Consider the following 25,444-nt stretch of genomic DNA (forward strand, 5'->3'; position numbering starts at 1 on the left):
TGACTTTTTATTCCTCTTTCATATCGTTCTGTTTCCTTTAAAATGGTGTTGAAGCATGTTTTTTGGCCTTCTTATGCTCAGAAATGCTCAAAGGTGAGGTGTCGTGATTTGGCATTTTCACTCTAAACCGCTGCGAGCGATTTATCCTGACTGAAAGTGCTCTTCTAATCGGAGGGATGTCTTTGCAACCCAGGCAACTGTATTTTGACTGACCCCACGCAGCCCCTTTTTTACCTCCTGGTCTTGGCATCAGAGACAGTTTCTGTTGATCCCTAACCACCCATATCAAGTCATTTTATATTACCATGTATGCAAGTTCGCAACGGTCATGTTTCTGGCTTGATTCTGCTCCCATTTGAATACTAAGGAGAAGAACGTGATGCTATGGTATGAGATGGAGAGGAACTACAGAGCAGAGCAAAAGGATGACAATGTAAACCTTCACTCAGGCTGGTCAAAGCCCCTAGATGAGGTCGACAGGATCGAGATTCGGTCGACTATTATGTAGACACCCTGCCCCACATAATGACCAGCAAAAGTAAGTTAACCTATATTATATTATATCCCATACCTCAAAAGACAAATTAGGTCATAAGCCTTTTAACCAGAAAGGCCCATTAACTCTCTTTAAAGGCCTATCGGCTGTCTTCAAAGGCCTATTCGCTATCTTCAAAAGCATACGACCATTCTTTCAAAGCATAATTCACAATATGATATGGGTAAACCTACTTGTGTGTGTCAACTATTTTGTGGTGAGGGTGATAGGGTCATCCCCACGCCTTGTCGCTCATAAACTCATCTCCTCAAGAGTGAAATGCATTGGACCTTTTTCCGCTTGGGCTGCATGATCCATCATTCTCAGCCACTGTCCTCCCTAGACGTGAACTCTATCTAACATGATTTATGCTTTCCTCCAGCAACTTCCGGATGTTTTGGAGGACCTCCTGACTGGGATCAAGGACTGGCATCTCCCGCGGGGTCTCTTCCTCTCTGTAACCATATTCGCAGAGTAATTTTATACAATCGGCTTGCTTGTGTTTGTCAAGATAGCTCATTGCACTCTCGCCGTCATTGTTCCGCACGTTGACATCCGCCCCATGCTCCACCAAAAGATGCATAACCGATGACGGGCTTGCTTGCATCGCAGCCAACATGAGAGCAGTGTTGCCTTCTTGATCGCTCCGCGCGTCCAGATCCGCGCCGTTCTCGACCAAGAGACGCACAGTTGACAAGTGACCGCCATCTACAGCCCACATGAGAGCAGTGAAGCCGCCTTCATCTCTCGCATTGATGTCAGCGCCGCGGTCGAGCAGGTCCCTGATCCGGGCATCCTTTCCATGACTCGCCGCACTACGTAGCCCCGTCCTGGTCAGCCACATGTTGTCAATCTTGAGCCTCCCCTTTTCGGGCTCCGCTAGGTACTCGTGATGGAGATCAACGCAGTCCATGACTGACACGCCGTTGACCGTCTTGGCCTGGGCGTCGGCGCCGCTCTCAAGCAGCATCTTGACAAAGCAGGTTCGTTTCCTCAGTATGGAAATGTGCAATGGTGTCCAGCCGTCCGGGCCGCCATGGATCGGAGCCCCGGCCTGCAACAAGGCCTCCCCCGCCTCCACCTGCCCATGGTGCGCAGCTATGTGCAAGGCGGACCACCCCCCTCTGTCCGTCAAAGACACGACGGCGCCGTGCTGAATGAGCAGGTCAACGACGGCTCTGTTTCCTGATTTTACCGCTTTGAAAAGGGCTGTGCGTCCCTCATTGGTCTTTGAGTTCACGTCAATGCCCATCTCCGAGAGCAACCGGACCGTCGACACGTGATGCTGTCCTGCGGTGTGGTCCAACGCTGAATAGTCGCCGAGGTCCCGTGACGTTAGAATGGAAGGGTTGTGTTCGATGAGGATGCGGACGATGGCGTCAAAACCCGCAGGTGCCGCTTCATCTAGCGCCGTCCAGCCGCCCATATCGCGGATCAGACTGTTTGCCCCAAGTTGGAGAAGGCGCTCTACGACGGTTGTTTGCCCTTCTTTTGCTGCATCGATCAAGGCGGTACGGCCGTTGGGTGAGTCGGTAACGTCTATCGTGGCACCTCGCTCGGCCAGCAGCTTCACAACTTTCTCGTATCCATTGAACGCTGCTGCGTGCAGCGCCGTGTGATGCTCTCCGCCTCGAGCATCAACATCCGCTCCGTGGTCAATAAGCAGTGTCGCGCACTCTTCATGGCCGTAGCAGCATGCCCCTTGCAGTGCGTAGCCGTAATCACCCGCATACTGGTTTACCTGGGCTCCTTTAGCAAGCAACACTTTGATGACATCCCGATGTCCTTTGCAGGCTGCTGCCTGCAGAGCTGTCCCGTACCGGCCGCCTACAGCATCAACATCTAGCCCTTGGGCGAGTAGCTGTCTGACTGAATCAGCCAGGCCGGCGTGGGCAGCGTAGTACAGAGCCGATGGTAGCGACTCGACGGACCGGTAGATATCGGGATTGTGAATCCACGGCGTGTCTGGATCAAAATACCTGATGTACTTTTGAGGGGTGGTGAGAAGCTCCACGCAAAGACAGTTTAGGTTGATGTGCACATCATTTTCCCCCAGAAGCTGTTGGGAGATGGTGGGAGATAGACCAAAGACTCTCAGAACCTGAGTGATAAGTTCAATGATCAACAGCGACATAATTATCAGCGTGCCAGATGACTGATCAGTCGCAGCGGCGGTGGTTGCAGCGGTGGTTGCAGCGGTGGTTGTAACATGGACATGATAGGACCAGAACTGCGCAGCATATCGGGCAAGCGGGTAGGTCTTTGGGGAATCCTCTGGGGTGTCGATTTGCTGGAGGTAGACAATACACGCTTCCGCTATGCTCTGGTGTGCTGATAGTTCCGTTATATGGAAAATCTTCGCCGGCGAACCGACAATCTTGCTCCCTGTAAGGTAGTCTCGGACGGACAAGTGGGCTAGCCGCAGCTCTTTGTGCGGCTCGCCTTTTGACTTGACCAGCACCACCGAGACCAGATTGCTATGCTTGTGAATGAATCTCGTTGCATTTACTAACCGTCGCCGGGGATCGTAGTGCGGCCGCGAATTCGTCCCTTGGTCAATCGCAAACACTTCGGCCATTTCGTCGAGCTTCAGCGGCCGCTTTGAGTAACACAACCATTGCAAAATATGGCGAAACCCTTGACTCCTCCTCTCTTCGACTGTCAAGAGCTCCCTTTCGTAGATCTCTTCGAGCGTGGCGGGTAAGGACTTGAGAGCTTCATCTAGTTCTTGGATGGTATGACACCCCCACAGGACCTGAAGCTGGCAAGCAACCCATCTGAAGCTGAGGCAGGCAACAATTATCAGCTATGAAAGATACTTTTTTTTTTTTGTTTTTTTTTTGTTTTGTTTTTGGCTGGCAGCAGACTCACTTTCCGTGCGATGCTTCAATAAGGGATTCTGCAATCTTGTCTCTTTCGGGCGAATTCCAATCGCTGAACATCCCATTTTCATCTGACAGTGTTGCCAGGACATGATGTTTGACGTCCTCGCCGAGACCGCTTTCAATAGATATGGTGCGGCTATCCCAGTCGCGTTTCGGAATCTCCACACCGAGCTCGGTTCGACTCGTAAGCAGAACACGAAGTTGAGGCAGCTTCCATTGGCCGACCATGATGTTGAGGAGTTTGAGAAACTCCACCTTCTCTTTGCTTTCGTCTACGGCATCGATAACAAGATAACACGGCGAGAAAAACTCGATGATGTTACGGAGTGTTTGGCAGAGCTCTTCCACCGTCGGCTGTGTTGTTCCATTCCGGTGTCGCTTGTATAGTGTTTTGAGGGGTTGTGTTACCGAACGATTTTGCATTTGCGCCGATAGTTGCACAATGAGCGACCGGACGAGTGTGTGGTGATCTTGAGATGTCGAGGCATCCGTAAAGTCAAAGTAAAAGTAGGCGATCCCTGAAGTCGCCTGATGCTGGCAGTGATCAATGAGGTGGTTGATTATCGTGGAGCTGGAAAGTTGTCAGTGGCCATGGTTACATTTACCGCCAGGAAATTATTAGCTACATGCCAGAGAACAGTCTTCCCACACCCCGCTGAAAGAAAATCCTAGGTCAGTTGGCCCCCGTTTAATTTGCATATAGACCGCTCCTCCTGTCGGTAAACTTCTTCACTTACCTCTGCCTTGTATCCAGAGCACGGAGCGTAACGATTCCTTCCAGGTCCAAAATTCGTTTTCGTTGTTATCGACGAACCAGGCACCCGTGTCGTCCTTGCGTTTGGACGAGGCAATAAATTGTCTCTGGGACGGATTAGGCGGATCAAGCCAACGCAGTATCTCCTTGGAATCCTCTTTCTCGTAGTATTGGTTCATTGTATCCAAAATCCTATTGTTCTGGCGTCTGTTCCATATTAGCGTGGCTGAGGAGCATCACAGAACTGAGGTGACGTACATCAAAATGGAGGTTGCAGCTTGGTGAAGAATCTCGTTGGCTTTCGATACATTATCGCGCAAGTCCTTCAAGGTTTTTTCCTTGAACGGATACAGTGTCCGCTTAAATCTGGTGAATAACTTGATGTTGTCCACCGGTGGATTGCGCCCGTTATCAGAACCGGTGACATGCTTGAGCTCCTCCTCGAGCGCCGTGATCCTATCACGACAAGCCTTAACTGGCCCCTCGGCCGGGGCCTCCACCTCAAGCCTACTGCCACCATCTTTGATAGCAGCGTCAAGGTTCTATCATACTAGTTAGCGAGAAAGCTCTGTGTCGCCCAGAGTAAGTACCTACCTGAAGAATTCGGGTGAGATTGTCGACCTCCTCACAAAGGAATTGGATGTCCTTCTCAGCACTTTTATAGGTCTTGTAATATTCCGTTAGACCTTTGCAGACTGCCAAGCCCGCCGTTACCAAGCCGGCAAGACTGGCAGCAAGACCGATGGTCTCAGCCATTGGGGTCAAGGCAGAGTAAAGTTACCTACTTGCGGGAAGGAGAAGTTCGATGGTCGGGCTGAGAACACGGCTCAGGTAGGTAGGCGGCGATGCGGGGGACTCTGGGCCCATCAAGGGCAGCAGCGGGTCACCCTCACCACAAAATAATTAGCACTCACAAGCAGGTCAACCCCACATTATATTGTAAATCATACCTCGAACTTGCTTGTTGTGGGCCAGTTATTCGGGGGCAGTGCATTGGGAGGGGAGATCGCTTGTGCGTTTTTCGGGCAGAAATATACCCACATAAAAGTCTGGATTTTGTGTGGGATTTATGCCATTTATTGTGATGGAATTCGGAGACAGAGGTTGAGAGTAAAGGTTCGAGGACAGCGCAAAGAATGATAATTCTAGCTAGGTACATATGAGAAATTTAGACCTTATAGAAACCCACGCCCTTGCTCCAGGTCCCGTTCGCAAACCATGTCCCCGCCTCGGTCCAATCCAATGTATTCCCTCCTTCCCCGACAAAAGAGAATCTGAAGTATTCATCAGCCTTTCTGAACCTTGGCCAAGAAAACACCATATCCTCCAGCTTTGTCTTTGTAAACCACCCTCTAAACCGCTCCACATCATTCACCAGCACACTGATGCCCTCAATCTTCTCTCTCAGTCTTGCAACATCGTCCAACGCCGACCACTTGAAATGGATCGTCTCCTGCTTCACTCCCATCTCCAACGTCTCAATGAACGGTGCCACCACCTCCGGCACCAAACTCCCATACTGCCCATCCCCCCTGATGGAATCATATGTCTGCAACACCGAATCGAAGCCCCATCTTGCTACCCCGTTGATAAACAACCCAACCAACAGTCCCTGAAACAGCAAGCTCGGCCTCGTCTGCATCGCCGTCCCCGGTAGTAGGAGCAAAGCAAGAACATAATGGTGAAGCCTCAGCTCCAACCCCGGCATCACCACCAAAGTCGCAATCACCGCTATCGCCCCCGCATAAAACGCCAAAAACTTCGGCAACCTCCCCTCTTGCCAAAAGTGCCACGCCTGCAACGTCCCCAGGGCAATCAGCACCCCCACAACAACCACCAGTGCCACCACCGCCCCAGGCTGCTGCCTCAGATCATGTCCCTCCAGCCTCGAAATCGGAATCCACGCCTCGAAAGTATTATTCGTCAATCCCCCCAACCACAAGCCTCCCATCCACAGCAACGTCTTCTCCCAATTCGCCCCCTCATCCACGCCCTCCAACGTTCTCCTCCCTATCGCCCAGTACACAACCACCATAACAAACACCGCCGGCAACAGCCTCCCAACCATAATCCCGACCAACTCCTGTACTAGCCTCCCGCTCATCACCTCAATATCAGGCGGATCACTCACCAAACCAACATGTAGAAAGACCCCCGTAAACCCCCCGAAGAACATCACCTTCCCACTCCGTGTCCCCGCCCCAAGCAACAAACTCAGCCCAACACTTACAATCAACTGGCCCCACCTCGCATCCCCCCTCCCACACCCCTCCACTTTCTCAACCTCATAACTCATAGGAAAATAACTCCCAAACTGTACACTCTCCACCCCATTCTGGGTGCTATTCTCAAACCGGTAATACTCCCCCTTCAACTTCACCCTCCCACACCCCCCCTTCTTATCCGTCACCACCCCCGCATGAACCCCAGCCTGACAAACAAACGAATCACCCCTATAAACCCCCTCCCCTCCCCCAATGACATAAGCCCGGTAGTTGATCTGCTGATTCCCCACCCACCGTGGATTGAGCAGCTTCACGCCCGCACAATCCGCCGGACACCGAAAAGCCACACTCGTATTCCCAAACGGTTCACACAGTCGCCCGTCCAACCCACACTCTGCATTCCCCCCCCAAAGCGAGCTCACACAACCGAGATGCTTCACTTCTTGCCCATCGGCCACCACTTTTCCTTTGGTTAACACCACCGGCACGACAACAGTCAACATCCACACGATCCCAAACCCCACTAACAACATCCCCTTTTGCCACTTCTGGGGGAAGAGACAGTCAAGAACATCCACCAACCCCGCCTGCAGTCTCGGCAGCAGCCACGCCCTCGGTTCAATCCTCTGCGTTTTGGAAGGCGCAGGACCACCCCAAAGCCAGTCGCAATACCGGTGTCTTTTCCTCCCTTGCTGCCGCGACTTTGACTTCCTGAAGGGTCGGTTCTCGACATCAGAACCCGGGCTCGTCAGCTCGTCTAGTTCCAACCCGTCATCCTCGCTGTCAGAGTGTAAAAGTTGAGCCTCTTCGTTGCTGTTGTCATCATCATCGTCCAGGTGCCGAACCTCAACACCGGATTTGCCCCCCTTTCTCAGCCCATCGCTCGAACTGCTCGACCCACGTCCGATCCTCCCATTGTCGTTGTTGCTGAAAACAACGTCGCCGTCTTCGTCAGCCGCCACCCCAGTGTTGCGGGTGAGGGTGTTGCCGCTCATCTTCACCCACTAGTAAAGGCTGCCGTTTGTCAAACTAACGTTGCGCAAACCAAAAAGCCATAACGGTGCTCCAAAAAAAAAAGAATAAAACGAAAACGATACGTGAAGAGAAAAGCAAAGGTGATGGATGACAAGACAAGCTGAAAAAAAAAACAAAACAAAATTGAATCACAAATTCCAAGCAGCAGCTGGGGGTGGGTGGTGGCCAGGCACTTCCCCAGAGGTTCAGCTCGCTCACCCACCCCCTGATTGAGACCGAGCAAATCGGACCATACCCATCCCAACCACACTAGGTGAGTGACATGACTAAGCCAAACAGGGGTGTGTAAGTCAAACACCACCATCCCCAGCTCACATCAAACAACTCAACTCAATATTCTTTGCTCTCATATCTGTGAACCAAAAGAATGTCCTTCCCAAATCCATATCTTACAATTCATTCAAGTAGAGTTAGTTTACTTTCATATAATTACATGTCATCACATCCACAGGCTTCCTTTTCCACCCCTCCCAGAAACCTCAAAATGACCCCGCCCCCTACCCCAATCCAATCATAACCTCATCATTTAACTCGAGACTCTCAAATCTATCAAGCCTCAACAAACCCCCTCACATTCTCCAACCAAGCCAAATACTCCTTCTGCTCCTTCATATCCATGTAATCCGGCACAAACAGCGCCAACGCAGGCGTGATGCCCCTCTCCTCTAGATACCTCTCCAGCAAGATCTGAAGGTCCTCATCCAGGCTCCCAAACGCAGGGCCAGGGTAGGCATCCTGCGCAGCATGCACCGCATCAGGGCTGCTGCTGTGTGCAAGCTTGGCGTCCTTGTAATAGTAGACATTCTCAACAACAACGGTGCCATCCTGAGCAATCGCCTCAACATTGAGCGCGCCCTTGCCGGGCTTCTCGACGACAATGTTCAGCCGGCAGGGCATGGCATCAGTATCAGCACCACCCTCCATATCCTCCTCCTCCGCCTCCTCAGCCAAATCAGCAGCACCAGACTTGCCGTTCCCGCGGGAGTCGTTCATCTCCTCAAACTCTTCATCGGCGAGGGCGTCGTCCTCAAAGTTTTGCTCTTGGAACGAGGAGAGGTCGGCGATGGAGAAGGAGACGGTGATCCTTTTAGCAAAATTCAGTAATTAGCTTTGGCGCTCACAAGTTTTGATAGTAAAGAGAGGCATACTTTTCATTCCCAAAGTTCCTCGTCAAAAACACATCCTGCTGACCGGGCACGTCTTTGAGCTCAAACTGGCCATTCTCCAAGAAATCCTTGATGCTCGCCGGCAGCGTCTCGCCCTCCTTGACAGAAGTCTCAAACTCGAGCTCCGAGCTCAGCTTGGCGGCGAGCTCCTCGTCCACCTCGCCGGCGGGCGCCCGTCTCAAGGCGGATGTGGAAAAGGCGGCCGAAGCCTTTTGTGTGATGGAGAAAGAGGGGCGTGCAGCGGTGGCGGCAGCGGTTCTGACGACGGCGGGTCTGAGGGTGGAGGGGCGAGCGAGGACTCTGGGGGCCGCACGGGCGATGGCACGGAGGGACATCATTTTGTTGGAAGGTTTTGGGGGTGAGAAGAAAGAAACGAAGGCGAGGTTGTCGATGGGAAGGGGAAAAAAGTCGAGGTGGGATGGGTTGGGAAAATTTAGGTTTACACGGGTAGGATAAGGAATTGGATAAGCTCAAGCTCTTCTTGAGTTCTCAGAAGCTGGGGAGGGAGCTGGCAGCGCTGGGTGGCCCGTGCTTTTTCGAAGTGGGATGGCACATGGATGGCGAGTTCTAGAGGGCAAAAAAAAAAAACAGAAAAGTCAAAGGGAGCATGGACCCGGGCTGGGATCCGTTGTCCAATCAGGGAAGTTATACGTCATTGATAAGAGATAAGGTGGGACCGAGAACATGCTTGAGCAAGCAATTGGAGCTTAGAATATTGGAAAGGTTCTGTCAATTTCTGGAGAATCAAAAAGATTCAATACCTAAACATCATAACGCCGTTGCTTATAATCTCCCCTTTGGTATCCCGTTTGTGTAATCCATCAACGCCTTTGCCTATCCCTGTCCAGGCCAGCTGGATATTTTATCTTGCCTCCTTCTTCTCATGTCTCTCCGAGCCAGCCTGGTGGAAACACCACAAAGAAAAACAACAAAAACAAACAAAAAAAAACAGCATTTATGATATGAAAGAAAATCAGCTCCATGCCCTCGGCCTCTGACCGCCACTGCTACTAGTAGGCACCACACTCCCTCTCCTCCTGTGCCCGCTCCCGCTCCCATATCTCCCCTGATAGCCATACTGCATCTGCTGCTGCAACTGGGCGTACCCCGGCGGCGGACTGGGAATCACACTCTCCTTGCACTGCCAGCACCAATGCCTCGTCGCATCCCTCTCGCTCAGCACCCCTTCCAAACACGCCCCAAAGATGCCGTTCGCTTTTTGGGCGACCGGGCAGAGCTTTTCTGAGATAAGGACTGTATCCTCGCAGCGGCAGGACCCGCAGACCCGGACGTGGGTTGTGTAAGTGCACATCTCCGCTTTCTAGTCTAGGGTGTGTGAGTTAGTGATACTGCCAAGGGAGGGCGTCAAAAGAGACGACGGGCATACCTTGAACAAGAGAGATACCGGCTTGGCTCGGTGATGATAGGATATAACAAGGATGATTTCTTGACAAGGTAAATCAGGTCAGGTCAGCTAAGGTAGGTATCCAGCCCGCCAGCGTAAAACCTGTCCCCGTCCCTGAGTCTCGTGATACAGAACAGAGCAACTGTAAGACGAAGATCGGCTGCTCACTCGCCGATGATGAGCAGCAAAGAGTCGATGACCGAACTGATCGACAACAACCCGATATGAAATGGTGAATATCCGTCTATGGTGTACCGTCAAATCCTCGCCCGCCCCCCAACGTGGGGTATGGGTAGGTAAGTAAGGTAGGTAGGTATCTTTAAAAGGTGAAAAAAAGTATTGTAGATCAGTTCTATGATCTGACTGAGTACCAATCGTGAAGCCGGTTATGATGTAGCCTAAGTAAAACGTAAGGATAACAAAACACAAAACAGCCATCCATCCCAAACCCTACGTCGATCAACTCCCCCCCCCCCTATTTATATACCCTTTCCCCTCCATCCCCTTTTACAATGGTGTATATAAATAACCTCCCTCACCACCAGGAGGTACCTCAAACCCAAGCAACGCAACCACCCATCATCCGATCCCCATCCCAGCAGCAGTGTGTACAACAGCTACACCACCTTCCTCCCGGCGGAAAATCCTTCCATCATCCCATCCTCCCCCCAATCCCGAAGATCGAAGGGTACCCCTCCCATGTTCCCCCCTTCCCCCTCATCACCACCACCTAGGTCTCGCCTTGAGGGGCGAACAGCCACGGGTACCCGCACCCTAGCCTCATCCTTGTCATCTCTCACACCTGCACCTCTTGTATCATGATCAAATCTCCACCAAACAGCACCGCCCTTTCAATCTATCTCTCATCAACCCTGTGTGTTGTTCGAGAGAGAAAAAAACTGCTATTACACAAAATCGGCCAAAGAATGCAGGGTAAACAACCAAGGTAAGTAGGTGGCATACCCGGCCTAATATTCCAATCATGCCCAGACGATACATCCTTCTGTGGCAGCAGAGAGAAAAGATGTGTAATCCCCCAAGGGGGTCGGAAGTAATAGGTCATCACTATCGTTCGGGAATCGGGTTCAAGCAAAAAAAGGGCAATGGCATATGCCGTTAGATCCTACAAAAAAAAGCAAAGAGAGAGAGGAAGAGAGAGAGAGAGAGACAAGGACAGAACACAAGGAGGTTACCCATTCTTCCATGTGATACACACATATCTTCTCAAAAAACATCATCACATCACTCCGCAGCGGAGAAAAAAAAAAGAAGAAACAAGACACTTCCACTGCACTTTAGTCATAAGACAAACATCTTCCCTCAGTCCCGAGGTGAGGCAGCAGCAGCAGGCAGTCAAAGACAAGCGTAAAAACAAGAAAGCCGAAAAGTTCTTGCCCCAGTACCCGGTTGGTCTCATATTCATGACTCGATTAATAATTCTGCTACTTCCCCCCTCTCCTACCAAAAGCTCTCCCGTTGGGTCCCGGCGGCAAGCAGCCGCGCGTGTGTCACCCTCGCTACCCCCGCTCCCACATCCAATTGCCGTTCCGGAAACCAGAGCAGGAGATGGCCCACAAGTCGTTCGTCTTGTGCCCCCACCGCAGGGGAGAACACCACAGTACCGGGCAGTTTCGTCGTGCTGACGGTCATGGAAAAATGGTGGGTTGTACCGCAGCAGCTAACCATTTGGCAGGCAGACACCCACTTCTTCCCCTCCCGGAGCGACGGAGACGGGTAAGATCTGCTACCCGCGAGTGCTTCACAAAACCACTTTACACAAGGCCGGCCCCAGCTGTTCGAGCGGTAGGCTACAGATTCTTTGCACATTGGCCGCGTTTCGAAAGCATGCCATGCAGGGCGTTGTTGGCATGGCGTGGCGTGGCTTACTCCAACGTGCCTTTCGTGCGTTGCAGCTTGCTTGCTTGCTTGCTTACTTGCGTGCGTGCGTCTGCGTAGTGGCTTTGAAGTGCGGAGTAAATGGGCAGGCCATGTTTCGTTTCCGGAACATGGAAGCTCTGGCGGGTTGCATATTCAAGATAGGACAGGACCGGGAAGTTTTCTCGAGATAGATCGAGGACGAATTGTTGGCTGGGGACTGCTGGGAAGGAGATGGCGAGAGACAACAGAGACAGACACAGCATATCTGAACCACACTATCCGCCGTCGCCGATTTGGTCATAATCCGACGAGAGTGTGCCTTCGGAGTTGTCTTAGACAGCATTCTCCGAGCCGACACGAAAGGATGGAGCAAGTGCAGCCGGTCCGGGTGGTTGAAGGCTGTGTCATGGATGCGGCCTATGTGGTCGAGGTGGGCCAAGATGACAAACTTACTCTCTGCCGCACGGCATGCTTCATAGACCTTGGGGAGGGAAGCTTGACGGTTTAGTCGTGCCATCGGCGGAGATTTTGACCCAGGTCACGTTTGTGAGGAAGGCCCAGTTGGACCCGTCCCAGCGCTCAAGCATCTCGAGGTTCTTCTCCGAAGAGAGATCGGGCAGGTCTGTGGAACAGGTCAGCTCGGCTCATTTGAGTCAAAAAGTCAGGCGGTCATGGTAATAAGGTTCGGCTTACAGAAACCATTCTTGTGCTCCGTCTCAAGAGCCTCAATGGCCATCTTCAGCAGATCCTCTCTTGTGCTGGGTGGGCGTCCGGCACGGCGTGTCTTTTTGATCTCCTCATATTCCTCGTTGTGTTGCCCAACAAACTCTAGGATCTTGGCCTGGATGGCAGCTTCATCAAGAGGCTTCAGCTCATTCTCGCGTGCGGCCTCCAAGAAGAAGCGAGTACGGCGAATCAGAGGCTTGTCTTGCTTCTTGCGGGCAGCAGCAAGAGCCTTCAGACGGTCATCACGAATGACGGCTGTGTGAAGTCGCTTGGCGTTTCTGCTGTTGGCGTGAAGAGCCTCAATCTTGCCGCCCTTCTTCTTCGCGATGCGCTTCCTCTCCTTTTCAAATGTCTTGGCCATTTTGAATGATTGCTGTGTGAGGCGTTGCTGTGTGAGGCGTTGCTGTGTGAGGCGTTGCTGTGTGAGGCGTTGCTGTGTGATTGTGTTTACTGCTGTCGTTGAGAGGTGCAAGTGTCAGGGAATTTTTCGATGGGGCGGAATAGATATTGGTGGGGCTGTCCGCGATAAGGTTTAAGTGGCTGCAGGACCCCTAACCCTGGTCGTGGATGCTGGAGGGTCGCATTGCTCCTTGATGTGGGAAGAGGGGGCGCAAAGTCGAAAAAGCTATCCGTATTGAGAGCAACATCACAGAGTAAACATTGGATTGTTGCTCCTCAGACGAGAGCACACAATGGACCACCCCAACTAGTGCCTGCCAGTGAATAATATTCTCCTGCGATGCCCGTGAATAGCCAATGCCAGTGACGCAATTGGACAGAACCCCCAGGCTTCCAGAAGCCCTACAGACCCCGCATTAAAGTGACAGGCGTGTGGACCGTCGCGGGGAGCAACGTCCCTGCTCAACCGACGCGTCGCGCCTTCCCCCGTTAATAGTTTGATTTTGCAGCGCCCGCGAGGTCCTGGGAAGGAGCATCTCATTGATCAGCCAGTACCAGAGCATTGTTGAAAATCCAGCGACTGTTGTTTGGCTTCTCCAAGGGCTCTGTTTTCTATTCAGCATCGCCTTTTGGTATTGTTCAACTTCAGCAATAGGGCTACAGCACGCGTCACCGCCCTCGGCAACCCACGGGTTTTTCTGCTTTTTCTGCTGCACCTGCTGCAACTGAACGAGGAAGCGCGTCTTTCTTGATCTCGACTCTTTTTATCACCACCAACAGTCTCGACTCGAGATCAACCCTTCAACAGCAATTCTTCATGGACAAGAGATTGTAAAATAACCCACCTGTTTCCTTCACATCACGGAAACAATCTCGACATCTTCGGCCACTGTTCTCAAACTGCCTCGGCCGATCTCTCCACCATGGGTATCCAAGGCCTTTTCCCGCTCCTCAAGTCCATCCACCGCACCACCGAGCTCAAGAAGTATGCTGGCGAGACCTTTGGTGTCGATGGCTACGGCTGGCTCCATCGCGGTGCCATTGCCTGTGCCATTGAACTAGCCCAGGGCAAGCCCACTCGCAAGTAAGTCGTTCATTTTCCCTTTCACTGCCTGCCAGGATCGCTAACATTGTCATGAGATATGTCGACTTCGCCATGCACCGAGTCAGGATGTTCAAGTATTATGGTGTCACTCCCTATTTAGTCTTTGACGGCGACTTTCTTCCCAGCAAGGCCAAGACTGAGTCTTCGCGTGAGCAGCGTCGTGAGCAGAGTCTGAAGACTGGCCTCGAGCTCTTGAAAGCCGGCAAACCCTCGAAAGCCCACCTCGAGCTTCAAAAGGCCATCGACGTCACCCCGGAAATGGCTCGTCATCTCATCGAAGAACTCAAGAAAGCCGGTGTCCCGTACCTTGTCGCCCCCTACGAAGCCGATGCCCAGCTCGTCTACTTGGAGCGTGAGGGTGTTATCAGCGGCATTGTCTCTGAGGATTCGGATATGCTGGTGTTTGGTGCGAAGCGCCTGTTGACCAAGATGGATCAGCACGGTCAGTGTGTTGAGATTCAGAGAAAAGACTTCTGTTTGGTCCGCGAGATCTCCTTGACCGGTTGGACGGATGCCGAGTTCCGGCACATGGCCATTCTCAGCGGCTGTGACTATCTGGGCGCTGTTAACAACATCGGCCTGAAGACAGCTTACCGACTGATCCGCAAGCACAAGACACCTGAGCGCATCATTCAGATGCTCAAGTTCGAGGGCAAGCACAGGGTTCCCGAGAACTACTTGGAAGAGTTCAAGCAGGCCGAACTCACCTTTTTGCATCAGAGAGTCTTTTGCCCCAAGAAGAAGGACATCGTGTTCTTCACCGAGCCCGGACCCGCTCTCAAGGTCGATGAGATGCCATTCATCGGTGCTCCGGTCGAGACTGAATTGGCCCGGGCCATTGCCGCCGGAGACGTCAACCCCATCACCAAGAAGCGGATCGTCCTCCCGTCGTCCTCTCTCACCTCGCCGCCGTCCCCTGGTAAGAGAAGGATCAGTCAGACCATGGCTCCGGTCACTGTGCCGACGAGAAATCCTGGCAAACCGCCCGGCAAACCAATCAACGAGTACTTTGCGAAGCACAAACGGATTCCCTTGGGCGAGATGGACGCCAATTGTTTCACCAACAACAGCCAGAACAATTCGCCCAGCAACTCCCCTCGTCCGATCGTCTTTCCTCTTCCGCGCCCATACATTGCGGGCGTGGAGGAGGCGACCCGCCCATCTCGCCGGTATGTCAATCTCGAGGCTGCCCTGGGCGGAGAACGCCGTCGGAGAAGCGAGCCTGTCTCGAACCTCCTGGCGACGTACGAGACCTCATCGAACCGCCGCAAGACCACTGGCCCGGTTGTCGACATCTTTCAGGACGGCACCCCGTCGACATCGACTACGAGGCCCCCCAAGAAAGCGCGCTTGTGTGATGACGACCTTCCCACTTTTACAGACAACAACACCCCTGTGAAGAGCAAGTTTTTCACATCTACCGAGGGAGCCGACTATATTCGGTCGGACGATTCGGTCGAGGAGGCTTTCCGCAGCATCTGCAACCAAGAAATTATGACTGGCACCCGCATCGTTCACGGCTTGCCTTCGCCCGCGCCCAGCATGCTTTCCGCATCCATGGACACGCCTTCTAGCATCGTGGGTACGCCTTCCACTGTCATGAGCACACCCTCTAGTTCCATGAGCAAGCCCTCGGGTCTCATGAACCGGTCTTGCAACATGATGAACACACCTTCCAGCTCGAAGAGCAGCACATCTAGCAGCTCTCAGACCCCTATTTTGACGCCTCTCCAGCGTTTGGGTTTCCAGGCTTTGCAGCGCGGGAAGCCCCGGGTCGTCTCTTCTTCGGTCCTCCAACCCACCAGGCTCTCGACGTATTCCAAGAGATCGAGCTCGCTTTCGGTCAACCCCGCCTCGATTCCTCTGCCTCGTGCTGATTTGGCCGAGATTGAGGCCCTGAGCCAGCCTGTTGGCAGCGAAGATTTGATTTTGCCCTCTAGTGATGGGGAGCTCGAGCAGGATGAGGAGGAGGGTACCAAGTATTCCAATGTTTCCAACAGCGGTTTGGATTTGTCGCGGTTCAAGTACACCTGAACTGTACGAGTTATGAAGCTATCTGTGCACAGCGCTGGCGTTTGGGGGTTTGGCTCTCCCAGTTTTTATTTTGAAGGGGGGGGGGAGGGCTTTTGGGTCAGGACAAGAAAGTAAGGCTAGGGTTGTCATGACATCGGAACAAAACATGGCCAGGCGTTGAAGGGCACGAATTAAAGTATTTTTTAAACAAGGTTAAAGACTATGGGTAAAAGGGCGTTTGTAGTCAGCATCAGCATACACATGTATGGCGTTCATATAGTTTTAGTTTTTGTTTTTTTCCTTGCGGTTTGGTCTTAGAGAGGCAGCAGGGGAGTGTGGTAAAAGTGTAAGAGATAGGTGAATATCAAAGAAAACATCCAAAAATTATTCTTCAGTCCCATTGTGACTTGTGAGATGGAAGAGTTGAGGCGTGAGATGAGGCTCTCACCCAATGCCAAGACACCAATATTCACCGCCCGGCAGAACATCTGCACGAAATGTGGGGGAAGGGACGGGGGCTCCACATTGACCCAAAAAAATCAACGGCGATAAAAATCTCCCCAGACTGCCCACTTCACCCATTTTTCCCACGAGCCGCCTTGCAACAACGACTGCCCCCCCCCCCCGCCCAGACAATTCATCTACTGGGATTTCCTGACCCCGACTCTCCCGGCGCTATCGCCACTGTCACTGTCAATAAATCAACAGCGCAAAAAAGATGGCGGACGAAGAATTGCAGGTACGCAAAGCACCTACCACGGACCAGTTGGGGCCAAGCCCGCGAATCTATCTCTAACCCCCATCTCTTTCCCTCTCTAGGAGCGTCTCCGCGGCAACTCCCAGGCCTTCAACAGCTTGTTGTCGCTCATCCCCGGAACACTGTACTATGGGGAGGATACCAGTGTACGTGGCCTCCCTTTCTTGTCTTGATCTATTTCCTGCCCTGAGCCGAGCTGACCTGCGTCTTCTCCCGCGCAACAGGATCAGTGGAAGAAGAAGAAGCAGACCAAGGAGGAAGCCCGGGCCGCCAAGCGCAACAAGTTGGACCCCGACAGTGAACGTCACCGGAACGCCAAGGATCTCATGGAGGAGAAGGCGCGCAACAAGCGCAAGCTGAAGGAGCTCGAGGATGAGGACGATAGCCACAACTCCAACGACGAGGACGACGACTTTGAGATTGAGGGTATCGAGAAAGAGAAGCCGCTCGAGGGGTTGAAGAGAAAGGATACACCCGCCGCCAAGGAGGAAGAGGAGGAGTCGCCTGTCAAGAAGCAAAAGGTCGTCGCCGAGGATCCAGCCGTCGGGCAAACCCCTAGCAAAGATGCGGCCACGAAGGAATCCAAGAAGTCTGCGAAGAAGCAAAAGAAGGAGGAGGCCAAGAGGTTAAAGATGGAAGCGGCTGCACCAAGCAAGGCTGCTACCAAGAGGGATGAGGAGCCCGCTGTTCGGGAATCTACCGAAGCCCCCGACAGCGATGGCGAGGATGACGAAATGGTTCCTATTGATGTTTCGGGTCTGGTCACAAAGGAGGACGACAACACGTCAGAAACCACGAGAGATACCCCGGCGTCCGACGCCGCCAGAACCGACTCTTTAGCCGCTAGCAGCACGACTTCCATCTCCTCGGCCGTTCCACCGTCCGAAAGGCCAAAGGGTCTCAAAACTCCAGCTAACCCGGAAAACATTGCGAAACTTAAGGAGAAGCTCAACGCCAAGCTCCTCAGCCTGAAGATCGCGCGCAAGGCGGCCGACTCGGAAGGAAATGTGATCAAGAACAAGGAAGACCTCCTCGAAGCGCGGAGAAAACTCGCGCTCAAGCGTAAGGAGCGCAAGAACGAGATGCGCAAGCAGGCCAAGATTGAGGAGGAAAAGAAGAGGGAAGCTGCCCTCGCCACAGCCCGGGACTCGCCCGCGTTGTCCTCGTTCCTCCAAGAAGACGACAATGTCGAGACAAACTTTGCCTTTGGTCGCCTTCGCTTCTCGGACGGCACTCAGCTCTCTCACGACGCCGCCTACGAAAAGACACCCGGCTCCGCCAAGAAGAAGGGCCCCTCGGACCCGAAGACTGCGCTTTTGAAGCTAGAGAACCAGAAGAAGAGGATCGCCAACTTGCCGGAGGAGAAGCAGAAGCAGGTGATTGAGCAGGAGGCTTGGCTGGCGGCGAGGAAGAGGGCGGAGGGGGAGAAGGTGATTGACAATGAGGCGCTGCTCAAGAAGGCGATCAAGCGGAAGGAGAAGGGAAAGAAGAAGAGCGAGAAGGAGTGGAAGGAGAGGAAGGAGGGGGTGCAGAAGAGTATTCATGACAGGCAGAAGAAGAGGGAGGAGAATTTGCAGAAGAGGAAGGATGAGAAGATGGCGAATAGGAGGGGAAAGGGGAAGGGGAAGAAGGGGAAGGGGGTGCAGACTAAGAAGAAGGGGGGGAGGCCGGGGTTTGAGGGGAAGTAGGAGGGGTTCTGCAGGGCTGGGCGATGTTGGGGTGCAGCAGCAGGGATCAAAACAAGCGGGTTTGTGTGTTTTTTCTTGGGGGGGAATTCGGCTGTTTTTGTTTTTGGTTTGGGCGTCTGGGGGTTGCTTATGTATATATGCTCTTTTTGGTTCTTCTCTGTCCTGTTCCGCTGTTTGGGCTTTTTTGCTTGCATTGTTTGAGTGGCATCAAACATGGGTATAGGTGAAGGGGAAGGAGGTGAAAAGTGGAAAGGGGAGCGAGAAAAACACACTTGTCCGGTCGGCTGGCGTTGTTGATATATATCCTCGGAAACAGGCGTGTAGGCAGGCAAAAAGGAAAAGAATGATATAACTCTCCTTTGGAATTCCCCAGCCAATATCCAGGTCAAGTCCTTTTTTTTTTTTTGTTTTTTGAAAAACGTTAATTAAAAAGAAACTAAACAGACAGACAGACCATACATATCATGACAACCTTTGGAACAAAACAAACAAACATGAAAAACTCCAATTTTTGCTCCCTACCAAAGCCAACTACAACGTACCAACCTACCTTACCTACCTACCAACCTCCACCCAGCCAGACCAGTTACATTTCCCGTCTTGTTTTTCCAGCGCATTGCAAACAACAAGCCAGAAGAAAAAAAAAAGAGCAGCATTCAATAGTATAAAAAAACCATACAAAAACCTAAACTTTAAAGTAAAGAAGAAAAAAAAATAAAAAGGTGGTATAGCCCACGGCAGCAGTCCAAACCAAACAAACAGAATTCTAAAATAAATAAAAAATAAAAAAGCGCTTTCCTGCCTGCCTGCCCCTTTTCTGCTTGTTGTCTGTCTGTCTGCCACCTACCGTCCCACCACCCCTTACATTACGTATCGTTTGACATGGTAATTTGTCCCCCTCCACCCCCCCCCCCTTTCTTCCCCAGCTGAATATCTCCATCCCCCATTCAGACCCAATGTTTTTGTAGCCTGTCCCCCCTTGCTTCCATGCCTGCTTCCAGATTCCAGATTTCTACCCAGCCCCAGCGGTCCAGCTTTGGTAACCGTCATCGTCGACCGCATCGCTGCGTGTTGAATTTCCACATGTCGAATGCTGGATGCTGTTGTCGTTGTTCTCACAGCCCAAGTCTCCCACCAAACCAACAAACTAAAGCAGCGAATCCAACCTCGTAAAAACGCACAAACAAGCCGCCACAACCTCGAGCTGCAGCTCCTTGTCCTTTGCCTTGTTTACTTCCTATTGTAACCCCTGTCAGCATATCATCCCCCCAATCTCCCCCCTCACCCCAGTGTACTCACCTCCGTAATAACCCCCGGCAGATTCTCCCCAATATCATTCCTCACCGCCCCCCTCCCAAACGGCCACTGGCTGTACTCGGCCAGCAGCTCATCCGTCTGGTTAAACGCCTTCTCCCTCGCCTCGTGCCCCAGCGTGCTCAGCGCGTTCTCCAGCACGTTCGCCGCGTACGCCGCGCACACCATCGCCACCGTCCTCAAGTACCTAAACTCTAGCCCCTCCGGCAGCCACTGCGAATTGTTCAACACCACCGTCCGCTGCGTCAACACGTTGCGCACCCGCCTGCGAATCTCCTCCTTGGCGCCCCCGTCCACGACGGGGTGGGTCGCCATGTCAAACAGCAAAAAGTTGCGCTTTTCGGTGCGGAGGATGCCCTTGTCCACGAGGCCCTTGGCGAGCCGCTCGCGGACTTGTTTGAGTTGATAGCCGATTTTCATTAGGTTCCATGTTTCGCCTTTTTGTGGCGGTTGTTGTTAGTATTCGTGACAAAACGGGAGAAAGAAAGAAAAGAAAGAAAGAAAGGGGGATGTAAAATTTACCAGACATGAGGTCAATCCAACTGCTCACGCTCATCTTCTCACTGCTCTTCATCATCTTGAGCGCCTCGTCCAGCAGCACCTCCCCCGTCAACGTGTCATCCACCACCTCAATCACCCTGTCCGGCAGCGGGAGGTTCCTCCTCGAAGCGTTCTTTTGCATCGAGATCCTCCCGCGAAAGGCAAGCTCGAGGACGATGCAGCCGCGGAGGGCGTACGAGATGTTGTCGTTCCAGAAGGAGAGGTAACCCTACCACACCCGACGCCAAATCAGTCAACCACCAACCACCACTGCTTTGTTATTTGGGGGGGGAGGGGGAAAACATACCTGCTTATCCTTCAACCCAAGCAGCAACACCTCCTCCATCAGCGTCAACTTGGGCTGCTTCGACCTCTCGGCGCTCTCCGAGATGTCGCGGGGGTCAAACGCAATCCGGTGACCGTTCTCCCCCGACTCGTAGGAAGTTTCTGGGCCGCCGCCGCCGCCCGACGAGTTGCGGCCGCTGTCTTCTGTCGGGGTGGATGCGCCGCCCGTGGCACCGGCTCCGGCGGGGGGGCCGCCTCTCCGGCGCGTTAGGCCTGATGTGGTTGACATTTTTTTGGGGGAGGGAGGGTGTTTCGGTTTTGTCTGTCTATGCTACGTAGTATTTGTAGAATGTTATGTGGATCGGTGGTTCGTCGGCCGTGAGAGACCGTTGTTGATCTTCTTCTGTGGAAGAAAAAGAAATTCGACCGCTTTGCTTTCGTTGCTCCGGAGGCGGTGGGTGGGTAGTGTAGTGTAGTGTAAATGGGGAGGCCTAGATTGGTCCGAGAGTGAAATTCGCGATTGGTTTACTCGGTTGCTGATTGGGTCTTCGTAGAAAGCTTCCTAGCTATCAGGATTACCGCCCCGTTTTGAGTCTGGAAGAGAATGGAGACCAATGTATCAATGTCGTCGTTGTCGTCGTCGGTGCGGTGGTGGTCGAGCAGATCAATGGAACAAGCGGGCGGTCGTTTCCGCGCGTCTCTCTCTCTCTCTCTCGGTCGGGAAGCTCTGGGACGAGAGAAAGCGGAACGGCTCCTGGTTTGGCTTTCTTGGAATTGCGCAGCGGGCTTGCTTGGCAGGGTTGCGCCAGGCTTGAGGGGAGGGGGGGGAAGGGTCCAATTCGTCTTCTTGGAGAATCAAAATATCTTTGGACCGAGTCGATCTTTTTGTGATCAAGAAACTCGAGCAATACGAATATCCCTTGTGTCTCGAGGGCAATCTTGCCAGATGGCTCCCAGATTTGTGCTCTCCTCCCTTTTTGCTGCAGCTGCCTTTTCCCCTCAGGCTCAGCAACTGGCAAAAGGGGCTTAGGACGCCTGGCCGATAACGATAACAGGTGGCCTGTCAGCCTCACGAGCTCCAATGCGCTCCGTGCGCTGCTGCACTGCATGGTCTTTGTGACCTGGGCTGTGCCGTAAGTTGATGCCTGGCGCCAAGGTGTAAGTAGGGTTAGGGTTCGGGTCTGGCGCGACGACTACGAAGAAAAAAGTATAATTCCAAAGTGCTCTACTGTAGATATTCCCAATGCGCCTCCAAAGTTGTATGCATGTATATGGCCCCTTATATCATCCCCCATCTGTCCTCTGTCTTTCCCATCCCCCATCCCCCATCATGCCCACTGTAGAAACGCCCTGGCCCCGTCCGCCAGTCCCAAAAAGTCAGCTATGCAAGTGAACGAGTGTTGCTCCCTGTGTGGTTACGCTATCATGTATCATTCCATTCCTGCCCCATCATTAAAGAATGCCATCCATGTCCCAGTTGCCAGCTTGGGCCCGCCTCAGCACCTCTCTGCCCTTTTCTGTGAGCGAAGGCTTACCGGCCTTATCAGTAGCCTGCTCAAAGAATACCGGCGTCCAGGTCTCTCCCTTCTTCTCTCGCTCCCGAGCCTTCTCACGTTGGGCCTCCTCAAGCTCCTGTTTGACTGTTGTAGCCTTGCCAAATTGCTTGGCATGAATCGCCTTGGTGACTTCACTCCAAAGCTGAAGAGACTCGTTGGGGAGCTGCTTCTCAACAGGCGGGAGGACCTTTGGCGCCACACTCAATGGAGCAACATCAATGATGGTAATCTGCCGCTCTGGAGGGTGGGATTCCTAGTTGCGTGTTAGTCTCCCAAAAACCCAGTTTGAGCCATGTATGCAAATACTCACCAGAGGCTTGTTTCCAATAGTAAAGACAATCTTTTCTTTCCACGCGCCTCCAAGACGAATGAGGATATCCTCTACCGGTACGTCCTTTATTTGAGTCTTGTTGTCGTTTTCAGGATTATAGCGGAAGATGATGCCCTCCATTTTGTTGGTTGTCCGGCCAAGCCAGCCGTCATTATAGTATCGGAGGATGGCCTTGAGCTTGGTCTCAGGGCATGTGATGTAGCACATATCACCAACACTCACGCTCAAAGCGCCCGTCAGAATACCGCCCAGATGAGCGGCCGGGTGAGTGAGCTGGTATGTCTCATGATCTCGGCGGTCCACCGTGATGAAGATACCCAGATTGTGCTCGCCGGGCATAACCTTGATGGAGGTACCGGTGAACTTGGCTGTAATCTGGTCGAAGCCCTTGGCATGAAGGCCCTTTTCGGGGCAATCAATGTAGAAAGCGCTGACTGGAGGGTGATGAGAGGTTTGCTCTGTCAGGTAGGAAATCCTCACCGGCTTTGTAGGGTTGGCTGCCGACTGAGTGACTGATACGGTGGAGGCTGCTCGAGGGTCGCTGGAGCCAAGCCCTGCCGGGATGGCAGACTTGGCAGACTTCATACTAGAAGAGCTACTCCCTGATGGACTTTTTCTAAGTGCGGAAGTGTCGATTCTCGGAGCATCATCCTCAGTTTCCCAGTTACACTGCCACCTATCAGCAAAAGTCCACGATCTCTCCCAACATCAAAGTCAACCTACCCGAAAGAACTCGCCCAAGCAAGAGTTGTAGGGCTTGCACGGCTTCCCCTTGGCATATTTCAAATCCTTGGTGAACCAGAATCGTAACACCTCGAGCATGCGATCTACAGGCTCATCGGCGGTTCCAATCGCGGCGAAAGCACTCGGGGAATCGAGGTAGTTCCAGTATTCAAGGTTTGGTGTAGGCTCGAGAAGCTGGGAGGGCAGCGAGAATCGAACGGCAGCGAGATCAGACACGCCGATAAACCTGTTGAAGGTGTGTGTGGTGTGAGCCAAATGTCACCGCCGGTCTTGGGACTCTCCAAGTTCCATATCGACATAGCCCATGTTTCATACTCACTTCTTCAAAATGCCAATAAAGGTTTTGAGCTTCGATCCGTCGCTCACATGGTCCTCACCGGCGTTGGCATCGGCAGGTGTCGCCGCCGAAGACGGAGCGGACGAGAACCAGCCAGACATGATGTAGATGCTGTCACTGTTCAGTCCCTAGACCTTCCTCCACACAGCGCGCGCGGTTCGATGAAGGGACGGTAGGTTATCCAGGGACTCTTCGATGATGGGTCGAGCAAGTGTCAACGGTGTTTGGGATATGGTGGAGGGCAAAGCGAGCCAAGTCCGTTCGAAGATTGTTTTAGGGTAGAATTCGAGGTTCAAAGGGCCAGGCTAGTGATGCACCCGGTGGGCGGTGGGCTAGCGTTGCTGGGGGATCCGCCGAGTCAGCCAATGCGGGAGGCCGGGCGCCACTTCGCGGTGATAAGCCGGGGGCCAGGAGCACTGCTGATAAGGAATTTCGATGCGGGGCAAACCCGCCTTCCAGCTTTTTGATGTGTTTTAAAGTTGCGGCCAACGTTTGTCTTTATGCTGTGCCATGCCCGTTCACCAGGCGGTCCTTGCTCGAATCTTTTCAGTTATGGCCCTCCTCAGGACCAGCGGACCAGCGGGCTGGGAAGAGGGGGCAGATAAAGGTCAAGAGGCCACCCAGAAACATGCAAGTTCAATTCCAACCGAACCCCTCGAGTGAAACCCCAAGGCCTCGGTTACCTAGAAATGGGAGCTTTCCAGCCAATCAAAGCCCAGGGTTTGAACCACGGGCGTCACCAAGATGCTAATGACTACCTCGACAGTGTTCAGATAACACGGTGATGCCGCCTTGCGCCATCTATCTAGACTCTTCTGACGCTCTCTTGGCGAGTGGTTGGGGAACGTGGGAGCAAGGAAGAGCTGGTGAATTATTTTGGACATAGCTGAGACTCATCCGACCTTCAATACCAGGGGTCCAGCTGGTAGAACACGACATCACGGTTACACAGATAGGTGCGGGATCCTGCTGCAACGAAGAAAAGGTACCGACTTTTGTATGGCTGTTGGCCTGCGACAATATGAAGATGTACATGAGCTGTGTTCTCTTTCCTCCGGCCGTTGCTACTCAACGCTCAGCTATGCGACCACACTCAAGCCTTCAACACGATGCTCAGCCAGATCCAACGACAATATCTTGACTTCTGAATGGACCATTCAACGATGCAACAACCCGCTGCTTATGGGAGCCATTGCGAGCTACATCAACACCGTCTTCCAAGGAAGGTCGCTTCTCTGATTGCCTAGTCTAGATCCGTCTGACACCACGGTTGACCATTTACGAAGCAGATTCCCTATGAGTCCAAGAACTTCTTCAAGCAAGTAATAAAATGTCTGAAGTAGCGTATCTAGTAACAACTGTCCTCGTTCTCAGAGATGTCTTCCAAAGTCCTCTGAACCACGAGTAAAAGCACCCGAGGTACCTGGAGCCCCTGACCCATCTTCAAAACCTCGATGACCTGGTGCAGACAGTCGAGATCCGCTGAATATCAAATATATTCAGTATAGCGCGGCTTGATTTATTGCTCGGAATGGTCGCCAGCCAGCCCTGTGTAGCCGGAAGAGCCTTGACGCATTACATATGCAGATTCTGTCTTCGGCCACAATATCCTCTTTGACGATCAGACAGGTGTGACTGTCCTGTCCTCTTTTTGATAGAAATACCATTGTCTCTTCCTCTCCAATATCGACCAGACCATAGATGGAAATCTACGGTTGCCAACTCTTATGCCTAGAATAATCTACAGCTCGCTTATACTAAACTGA

General features: G+C 52.6%; 9 protein-coding genes across 9 annotated transcripts; 2 read left to right on the plus strand and 7 right to left on the minus strand.

Moving 5' to 3' along the window:
• Positions 1-887: 887 nt before the first annotated feature.
• Positions 888-5,141, minus strand: QC764_508530 (uncharacterized protein; the record flags this gene model as incomplete). Its single annotated transcript, XM_062948108.1, is given in 7 exon segments — positions 888-2,719; positions 2,732-3,318; positions 3,407-3,991; positions 4,051-4,075; positions 4,158-4,381; positions 4,433-4,716; positions 4,769-5,141. The coding sequence occupies 7 exon segments, from the start codon at positions 4,928-4,930 to the stop codon at positions 888-890; spliced, it is 3,699 nt and encodes a 1,232-aa protein (XP_062799513.1). The 5' UTR covers positions 4,931-5,141.
• A 201-nt stretch (positions 5,142-5,342) lies between these two features.
• Positions 5,343-7,394, minus strand: QC764_508540 (uncharacterized protein; the record flags this gene model as incomplete). Its single annotated transcript, XM_062948109.1, has 1 exon — positions 5,343-7,394. One exon carries the CDS (start codon positions 7,392-7,394, stop codon positions 5,343-5,345), a length of 2,052 nt encoding a protein of 683 aa, XP_062799514.1.
• Positions 7,395-7,834: 440 nt separating this feature from the next.
• Positions 7,835-9,173, minus strand: MAM33 (Mitochondrial acidic protein mam33). The gene is made up of 2 exons (XM_062948110.1): positions 8,583-9,173; positions 7,835-8,518 (listed from the first exon to the last, which is right to left on the minus strand). Exons 1-2 carry the CDS (start codon positions 8,936-8,938, stop codon positions 7,984-7,986), a joined length of 891 nt encoding a protein of 296 aa, XP_062799515.1. The 5' UTR covers positions 8,939-9,173; the 3' UTR covers positions 7,835-7,983.
• A 400-nt stretch (positions 9,174-9,573) lies between these two features.
• On the minus strand, positions 9,574-9,912 carry QC764_508555 (uncharacterized protein; the record flags this gene model as incomplete). Its single annotated transcript, XM_062948111.1, has 1 exon — positions 9,574-9,912. The coding sequence occupies one exon, from the start codon at positions 9,910-9,912 to the stop codon at positions 9,574-9,576; it is 339 nt and encodes a 112-aa protein (XP_062799516.1).
• Positions 9,913-12,356: 2,444 nt separating this feature from the next.
• On the minus strand, positions 12,357-12,970 carry TMA16 (translation machinery-associated protein 16; the record flags this gene model as incomplete). Its single annotated transcript, XM_062948112.1, has 2 exons — positions 12,357-12,505; positions 12,577-12,970. The coding sequence occupies 2 exons, from the start codon at positions 12,968-12,970 to the stop codon at positions 12,357-12,359; spliced, it is 543 nt and encodes a 180-aa protein (XP_062799517.1).
• A 404-nt stretch (positions 12,971-13,374) lies between these two features.
• Positions 13,375-16,513, plus strand: EXO1 (Rad2 nuclease). Its single transcript, XM_062948113.1, has 2 exons — positions 13,375-14,092; positions 14,149-16,513. Exons 1-2 carry the CDS (start codon positions 13,932-13,934, stop codon positions 16,145-16,147), a joined length of 2,160 nt encoding a protein of 719 aa, XP_062799518.1. The 5' UTR covers positions 13,375-13,931; the 3' UTR covers positions 16,148-16,513.
• Positions 16,514-16,675: 162 nt separating this feature from the next.
• On the plus strand, positions 16,676-18,959 carry QC764_508580 (uncharacterized protein). The gene is made up of 3 exons (XM_062948114.1): positions 16,676-16,865; positions 16,946-17,029; positions 17,108-18,959. The coding sequence occupies exons 1-3, from the start codon at positions 16,845-16,847 to the stop codon at positions 18,569-18,571; spliced, it is 1,569 nt and encodes a 522-aa protein (XP_062799519.1). The 5' UTR covers positions 16,676-16,844; the 3' UTR covers positions 18,572-18,959.
• VPS74 (Vacuolar protein sorting-associated protein 74) lies at positions 18,413-20,999 on the minus strand (the record flags this gene model as incomplete). The annotated part of the gene is made up of 4 exons (XM_062948115.1): positions 18,413-19,808; positions 19,871-20,322; positions 20,408-20,654; positions 20,733-20,999. The coding sequence occupies 4 exons, from the start codon at positions 20,997-20,999 to the stop codon at positions 19,719-19,721; spliced, it is 1,056 nt and encodes a 351-aa protein (XP_062799520.1). The 3' UTR covers positions 18,413-19,718.
• Positions 21,000-22,162: 1,163 nt separating this feature from the next.
• On the minus strand, positions 22,163-24,480 carry QC764_508600 (uncharacterized protein; the record flags this gene model as incomplete). Its single annotated transcript, XM_062948116.1, has 4 exons — positions 23,661-24,480; positions 23,321-23,567; positions 22,577-23,266; positions 22,163-22,519 (listed from the first exon to the last, which is right to left on the minus strand). The coding sequence occupies exons 1-4, from the start codon at positions 23,777-23,779 to the stop codon at positions 22,163-22,165; spliced, it is 1,413 nt and encodes a 470-aa protein (XP_062799521.1). The 5' UTR covers positions 23,780-24,480.
• Positions 24,481-25,444: the final 964 nt, after the last annotated feature.

Source organism: Podospora pseudoanserina, chromosome 5 (genome assembly GCF_035222485.1).
Source record: "Podospora pseudoanserina strain CBS 124.78 chromosome 5, whole genome shotgun sequence".
Taxonomy (NCBI): Eukaryota; Fungi; Ascomycota; class Sordariomycetes; order Sordariales; family Podosporaceae; genus Podospora; species Podospora pseudoanserina.